The sequence below is a fragment of the Sphaeramia orbicularis genome, chromosome 8 (genome assembly GCF_902148855.1).
Source record: "Sphaeramia orbicularis chromosome 8, fSphaOr1.1, whole genome shotgun sequence".
Taxonomy (NCBI): Eukaryota; Metazoa; Chordata; class Actinopteri; order Kurtiformes; family Apogonidae; genus Sphaeramia; species Sphaeramia orbicularis.
The window spans coordinates 10318964-10327062 of record NC_043964.1 but is presented as its reverse complement, the minus strand read 5'-3'; the positions used below and the strand labels follow the sequence as shown (position 1 = coordinate 10327062).

At 39.9% G+C, this 8099-nt stretch overlaps 1 protein-coding gene across 1 annotated transcript; it reads left to right on the top strand.

Annotated features, from left to right (window-relative positions):
• Window positions 1–3507: 3507 nt before the first annotated feature.
• On the top strand, window positions 3508–7205 carry LOC115424204 (circumsporozoite protein-like). The gene is made up of 3 exons (XM_030141320.1): window positions 3508–4236; window positions 4574–4683; window positions 7109–7205. Exons 1-3 carry the CDS (start codon window positions 3508–3510, stop codon window positions 7203–7205), a joined length of 936 nt encoding a protein of 311 aa, XP_029997180.1.
• Window positions 7206–8099: the final 894 nt, after the last annotated feature.

The window sequence follows — 8099 nt, the reverse complement described above, 5'->3', positions numbered from 1 at the left end:
GTTCGATGACCGGCTATCCCAGCTGCAGCGCCACAGTGTGGACAAACCTGCAGCCTTCGGACGGGTGGACAAGGGCAATAAACTGACAATAAGAAAAAAGTTATGGATGGATTTTCATGAAATTTTCAGGAAATGTTGATACTGGCACAAGGAACAAACAAGAAAAGCACTCGGAGAGCGCAGACCTCTGCCAAGACAGATCTGCCGCCCGTGTGTGTGTTTGTTTGTTAGGAAGATAACTCAAAAAATTATGGATGGATTTTCATGAAATTTTCAGGAAATGTTGATACTGGCACAAGGAAAAAATGATTAAATTTTGGTGGTGATCAGGGGAATGGGGGGGGGGGGGGGGGGTTTGTTTGTCTGGTCATTAGCAAGAATACTCAAAAGTTATGGAAGGACTTTGACATTTTCAGGACATGTTTGTTTAATCATTTTAATCATTTCTTCCTTGTGCCAGTATGAACATTTCCTGAAAATTTCATGAAAATCCCTCCATAACTTTTTGAGTTATCTTGCTAACAGACAAACAAACACGCAAACACGCATGCACACAAAGCTAGTGATCACAATACCTCCTGGTGGAGGTAATAAGAATGACAATGTGAAAGAAAACAAGAATGAGAATGCGAAAAAGAATGCGAATAACGGTCCTATACCCAATTATCCCTCTCAGTTCATTTCATGAAAATCCGTCCATAACTTTTTGAGTTATCTTACAAACAAACAAACAAACAACCACGCACACAAAGCAAAGCGATCACAATACCTCCTGGTGGAGGTAATGATTACATTTTGGCGGTGATTGGAGGGGGCGGGGGGGTCTACCTTGGCGGAATTTTGTGTTCGCCGAGTGCTTTTCTGGTTATTATTATTATGTTGTTGTTATTATTGTTATTATTATTATTACTAAATGTAATGCATAAACAAATCATACATTGCATGTAATGAAATATCTTCCCAACACATGCGTGAAACACAGATAACGCAGCTGCGACACCAACAAAAAAACATCTGAATAAGTGAAATCTCATGTGAATGTGCGTTTTTTTTTTTTTTTTTTTAATGTGTATGAAGAACAGCTGGATCTATCCAGACTCCAGCCTCAGCCTATACTGCCCCAGCAGGATTTAAGACAGAGCCCATCCCACCCACTCCCATCCCAGTCCAACCTCGCTCTTGATCCAGAGTGATGAGAGATGTTGGGATGTATTGTTATGCTTTATGCATTCCAGATGAGACCTTAGTCTGCCCCCCCCACCACCACCACCACCACCCCACCCCACCCCCCTACTCCCACCCCCGCCCATGTGAATGTGTTTCAAAACATGTGTTCTGCTACGTTCCTGTATGTCATGAATTTTCGCCCTTTTATGACAAAGGAAAAGTTGGGTGTGGTCAAAAAAAAAAACAAAACACAACCAGCAGTGTTGTACAAGGACAGCGTTTTCTTTTGTTCAGATTTCTGCGCTTATTTCTTTTGAGAGAGAGAGAATGGTTTTAAGTGCATCTGCAGGAAAAAGACGTTAAATCCCATACAGTACTCAGTAGCCATATGGCGTTGGCAAGTGGCGCACACAGTCGGAGAAGAAAATATAGCATGGCAGCCTTGAGTGAGCGCTGTGGGGGGATGGGATGGAAAGACTTAATTGAAAACAGAGCTTGTTTTTTTTTATATTTTTCCATTATAAAGTTACCCTTTCAAAACAATTACCTGGGCTCTCATTACAGTGAGACTACAGTTCAGCCTCAGCCTTGTTAAAAAAAAAAAAAAAAAACAGCTCCCGCAAAAACCAAACTTCAGTCTTTTGGGTTTAATAACTAATGTACAGTAGAAATACTAAACATGTGTTGAGACGCACACACACACACACACACACACACACATATACACACACAAGTTAAAGATGCATGCTCATGGAAAACAGTCAAATATTCAAAGCCACAAGCACACACAAACATATACAGTATATATAAAAACACACAAAACAAACTACACACCATCACAATGCAGCTGACAGTCTAAAACGCCACTTTAGGGATGTGGGGGTTTTCCGAGGAGAATATTTAATTCTCTGAGGTCATTGTTGGGTTTGTAGATCTCCAGTCTGTAAAAACTACACACATGGTTATAAGGGAGGAGGGATGGGGGGGAGGAGGAGGAGGAGGAGGAGGAGGAGGAGGAGGAGGAGGAGGAGGAGGAGGGAGTAGCCGCAGTGGCCCAGTCCTGAGAACGTCCAGACGAACTCCAGTGTAATTGTTGCAAAGTGGATGACTGGAAACTGCACGGAAAACTGAAGGTTTAGTGACAGTAACTCTGATTCACCTCCAAAGAGCGTTATTTGTGTTCATGACTAAGAACAGGTCGTTTAGCAACTCCTGTTTTGGTTTCATCACCTCCACCAAGAAGTTTTGTTTTCATCTGGGTTTGCCTGTGTGTGTGTTTGTTTGTTTGTTTGACTGTTAGCACAATAAGTCAAAAAGTTATGGAAGGATTTGGATGAAATTTTCAAGAAATGTTGACACTGGCACAAAGAACAAATGATTAAATGTTGGTGGTGATCGGGGGGATTTTTACCTCCTCCAAGGAACAGTGGAGGTTATGTTTTCGTCAGGGTTTGTTTGTTTGTTAGCAAAATAACTCAAAAAGCTGTGGATGGAGACATCATGCTTCTTATAAAGTTAGACAAAATTAGGTGCACCCTAAATAACTCTATGAAATGTTCAGGAAATGTTGATTTTGGCACAAGGAACAAATGATTACATTTAGGTGGTGACTGGGTGGGGTGGGGTGGGGGTCTGATCTGATGTGCCTTGGCGGAGGTCTGTGCTCTCCGAGTGCTTTTCTAGTTATTGAATGTGACTGGATCAGCGCTAGAGTACAGACCTGAAAATGACCACGACTACTTCATTTCCCCATAAAACTAGTGGTGACCAGGAAATTCCGAATAGTATCAGCAGCACTTTCCATGAAGTAGCCTTTCCTCCTTGTGTGTGTGTGTGTGTGTGTGTGTGTGTCTGGGTTTCTTCCTTCAGTGTGAACTGATGGGACAGGCTCTGCAGACAACAGGCAGCTGCAGCGCCCATAACACACAGTGTGCAGGCCACCCCGGTCACACCCAAGGCATCCCAGGCATGCAGGGCCGGGCACTCACACAGTGGGCTCCAAATATGCCTACAGCCCTGACTGTGAGCGTCTGTGTGCATGAATACATATGTGAAATAAGAGGGGGGGGGGGGCAGTGTTTAACCCATAAAGACTCAAACAGCCACCAGCAAACAACACCATCTACTGATCTGAAGTGTTTAATTACTGCTGAACCACTAATTCTATCAGTACATGTAAATAATTGGTGTTAAATACAGTTTGTTGTCATTTCATGGTCATCAGATATGACCCATTTGGACGCTCAGAGGCTCCGCAGTTACCATGGAAACACCATCATCTTCTACAACATTGATTCACCAGTAAAACCCATGGAGTTGGATCAATGACAGCGGATGGAGATGGTTGTTTTATGTGTGAATGAGAATGTGGACGAGAATAAGAATAAGAATGAGAATGTGAATGAGAATAAGAATAAGAATAAGAATGTGAATGAGAATAAGAATAAGCATGCGAATGAGAATATGAACGAGAATGAGAATGTGAACAAGAATAACAATGAGAATGTGAACAACAGTAAGAACAAGAATGAGAATGAGACTGTGAAGGCGAATGAGAATGTGAATAAGAATACGAATGAGAATGCGAATAAGAATAAGCATGCGAATGCAAATGAGAATGTGAACGAGAATGAGAATGCGAATAAGAATGTGAACAAGAATAAGAATGAGAATGCGAATGAGAATGTGAATAAGAATGCGAATGCGAATGGGAGTGCGAATAAGAATAAGCTTGTGAATGCGAACGAGAAAGTGAACGAGAATGAGAATGCGAATAAGAATAAGCTTGCGAATGCAAATGAGAATGTGAACGAGAATGAGAATGCGAATAAGAATGTGAACGAGAATGAGAATGTTAAGGTGAATGAGAATGTGAATAAGAATAAGAATGCGAATGAGAATGAGAATGCGAATAAGAATGCAAATGACAATACGAATAAGAATAAGCTTGGGAATGCGAACGAGAAAGTGAACGAGAATGAGAATGTGAATGAGAATGCGAATGTGAACAAGAATGACAATATGAATGCAAATAAAAATGCAAGTGAGAATGCGAATAAGAATGAGAATGCAAATGCAAATAAATGTCCAATACCTGCGGTGTTTCACCCTAAACAGTGATAATCCGTCCCAGTTCATTTCTCAGACGTGTGTGTGTGTGTACGTGTGTGTGTGTGTATGTGTGTGTGTATGTGTGTGTATTATAAATGTTCAGTAAATGTTCCATCAAACCCCAGATTAAAACCAGCTCAAAAACAACACGGCACAACTAAAGCTCAACACCATTCTCACATCTGCCATTAGACACATTCTTTTCGCGTGGATTTTTGGCTGGAAATGGAAAACTGTCTCCAGTGTTTATTTGAAACATAAATAGTGATGGTGACGGTTCACATGTGATCTGTAGGTGTGTCCGAAGCTGAGCCGGGAAGACGCAGCTAAGCGTGAGCCTATCTCCTGGCTTTCCTGTATCAGACAATTGCCTTTTGGCAGCGGTGGGAGCAGACTAAAGCCTGGGTAAAGCCCCTCCACCCTCTCCATCTGCAGCTGTTTATTTTGACTGACGGCTCACTGGGACGCTCAAAGAGGCAAAGAAAGTTGGACCAGATTCAATTCAAGTCGATCACTGCCTCATTCACACCACAACCGAAATCCACCAACGAAACGTCATGTTGACAGCGCAAAAAAAAAAAAAAAAAAACTCAAATGTTTTGGGAGTGGGACATATATATGTGTGTGTGTGTGTGTTCAGGAATGCAGGAGTGCTTACGTGGGTGTTTGACCGACTTGGTGAGTAAGAGCGAGGGTTGGATAAAATGTGAATCAGAGCAGGATGGAACAAAATAGTGAAGGAATGGTGAAGTAATCATCTGAATTTGCCTTTTTTTCACTATTTTCCTGCTGCATGCTCCAGCTGTGCTGCAGCTTTGGGCCAGCCAGGAAGTGTTGGGGGGTGAGGTGGGGGGGGTGAGGGGAGGTGGAGGCAGGGTGAGGTCAGCGAGCTGTCGGCCCCTGGGAGGGAACATAACTGAGCAGAGAGAGGACACACACTTGGCCCACTGTTACAGCTTTATCTGTTCATTCTTTGACCTAATTGTCACCCGGGCCTTTCATCAGGAACATATGGACACAGGCGAAGCTCTGCACGGGCGGCCATTTTGGATGGTTTTAACCCCTAAAAACCCACTGTTACCACTACAAATGAATGATTCTCCCTATTGAACCTTTCTTAAGTGATTTATCACTATACAGTCATGGAAAAAATTATTAGACCACCCCTTGTTTTCTTCAGATTCTTGTTCGTTTTAATGCCTGGTACAACTAATGGTGCATTTACTTTGAATGATGTTCAAAGGGATGATGTGGATGGGGACAGGGGTCTGGACCAGCACGCATGTTGGTCTAACGTTCTAAAATACATGTTCCTTTAACCTTACATGTGTTTTTCTTGGGTTTTTTTTATATTTACGTTTTTTTTTGCTACTTACGTATGGGGATAGATAGAACGATAGAATGATAGAACAATAGATAGATAGATAGACAGACAGAACGATAGAACGATAGACAGAACGATAGAACGATAGATAGAACGATAGATAGAACGATAGACAGAACGATAGAACGATAGACAGAACGATAGAACGATAGACAGAACGATAGAACGATAGATAGAACGATAGATAGAACGATAGATAGAACGATAGATAGAACGATAGATAGATAGATAGATAGATAGATAGATAGATAGATAGATAGATAGAACGACAGAACAATAGATAGATAGAACGATAGAACGATAGAACCATAGAACGATAGATAGATAGATAGATAGATAGATAGATAGATAGATAGATAGATAGATAGATAGATAGATAGATAGACAGATAGACAGAACGATAGATAGAATGACAGATAGAATGACAGATAGAACGATAGAACGATAAAAAGATAGATAGATAGATAGATAGATAGAACGATAGAACGATAGAACGATAGAACGATAGATAGATAGATAGATAGATAGATAGATAGATAGATAGATAGATAGATAGATAGATAGATAGGTAGAACGAACGATCGATCGATAATTGGCAGTAATTTTATCTGGTGTTATTATTATTATTATTATTATTATTATTATTATTATTATTTTATTTTTACAGTATTAAACTTTAAATTAACAGTTTAATCTCATAAATAGAAAAGACATATTTGTGAAATTATGATACATTAGTAAATGTATTTTAACTGTATTTTTCTGTGAAAAAAGAAAAAAAATCTTTAAAAAAAATGGAAATTTTATGGTTATTCACAGTTACAGTTTTTTTCATGTTATTTTACATTTGACATGTAAAATCACACTCTGTTTTTGTCATTTCATTGATATTTTCCTGTATCTTAAAAATACAGGAAAAATCTGTAAAACAAACAGTGAAAATTCGGTTAAATTACAGATTTTTTTATTTTTTTTATTTTTTTTTTTTTTTTTACAGTGCATGGGGATAAATGGCTTATTTTGTGTTCTGTTTCTTTTCTTTTCTTTTAAAAGCACCAATTCCTCTTAGACTTTTTTTTTTTTGCACTGTCGCTTTAATAAACCCAATAAAAAAATAACCTTGAAAAAAACAAAAAAAGCATTAGTCATTTTGTGCGTGTTCACTCTGCTGTACTTGACTTCATCTGCGCTCATGACGCTAAGTGTTTAATTGTTCTTCTGAAGTTCTACGAACCCTATTGAATCACTGAATAATCAGATGAAATAAAATAAACACGACTGAGCTGAGGCTGAAACCAAAACACACGCTGCGTCTGTTTATGGTCAGGAGGCTGTGATTGGCTGGGTCAACTTAGAGGAAGAGGAGGAGGAGGAGGAGGAGGAGGAGGAGGAGGAGGCAGAGTGGGAGCCAGGATGGGTCGGACTTTTCCCCCTCTCCTCTTCCAGCTCAGCCCTGAGGGATCCACGGCCAGAGGGAGGGGAGCACCGACTCTATGACGGAGTTGTTCAACGGAGGGACAACACCCAGAACAGTGTGTTTTAAAGCCGTCTCCCCACATGGAGCTCTGGGATTCTTTCACCCTAGTGTTGTTTTGTATCTGTGGACACACCCTGATTTATGATGCAGTTGAGATTTGAGGAGGAAAGTCAACGAGCCTTTAGCCTGTAGCCTTTAAGCTGCTGCTGCGTTTTCCACTAACGAAGTCAGGGTTGAGTATAAAGTGGACCGAAAACAGGATGGTGACAGACTGTAATGGAAAGTCTGTCCCATCCACTCTGCCAGCGCTGATATTAGCGGCTACCCGATGAAATCACTGCGGTTCAGCCTATATGTGAACAGTGGACACCCAACATAAGAACACAGGAATGTAGAGAACAGAGAACAGAGAACGGATCCTCATTTTTTGTCATTTAACCCATAAAGACCCAAACATCAAACATCATCTACCGATCTCTTTCACTGGGTTACAAAAAAAATGTTTTTTTGCAAGTTGTCTAGGTTTTTTCAACTGAATTAAGACCATTTTGCACCGCTAAATCCAAAAATGACATCTGTCTTTTTTCAAACAGGTCAGGTTTTTTTTTTTTTTTTGCTAATTTGATTTTGAAAAATTTGATCTTCTCACAAAATTGATGACATTTTTGTGACTTTATCAGTTGATTTTTTATATAGTTCTCACCCAAAATAGGTTTTAAGAGAAAAAAAATCATTTTCTAACAGGATTCCTGTTAGGTACAATGGTGTATTCACCGCAGATGTAGCAGAATACGTCAGGCTTATTTTTACAAGATCTTGTAATATTAAAAAAAAAACAAAAACAAAACATTAATCACACTGGTCAACAACACATTTATTGTTTAAGTTGTTTGAGCTGATTTAGGATAATTTTGGTGTGCTGAATCCAAAAATCACATTCATTTTGCTCAATCAGGTCAA

What these genes read in the sequence shown, in the direction of transcription:
- LOC115424204 (XM_030141320.1), top strand. Translation starts at nt 3,508, where the DNA reads ATGGTTGTTTTATGTGTGAATGAGAATGTGGACGAGAATAAGAATAAG. An exon ending in ATGCGAATAAGAATGAGAAT is followed by an intron (nt 4,237 to 4,573) that starts GCAAATGCAAAT and finishes TGTGATCTGTAG; the next exon opens with GTGTGTCCGAAGCTGAGCCG. An exon ending in GGGAGCAGACTAAAGCCTGG is followed by an intron (nt 4,684 to 7,108) that starts GTAAAGCCCCTC and finishes CTCCTCTTCCAG; the next exon opens with CTCAGCCCTGAGGGATCCAC.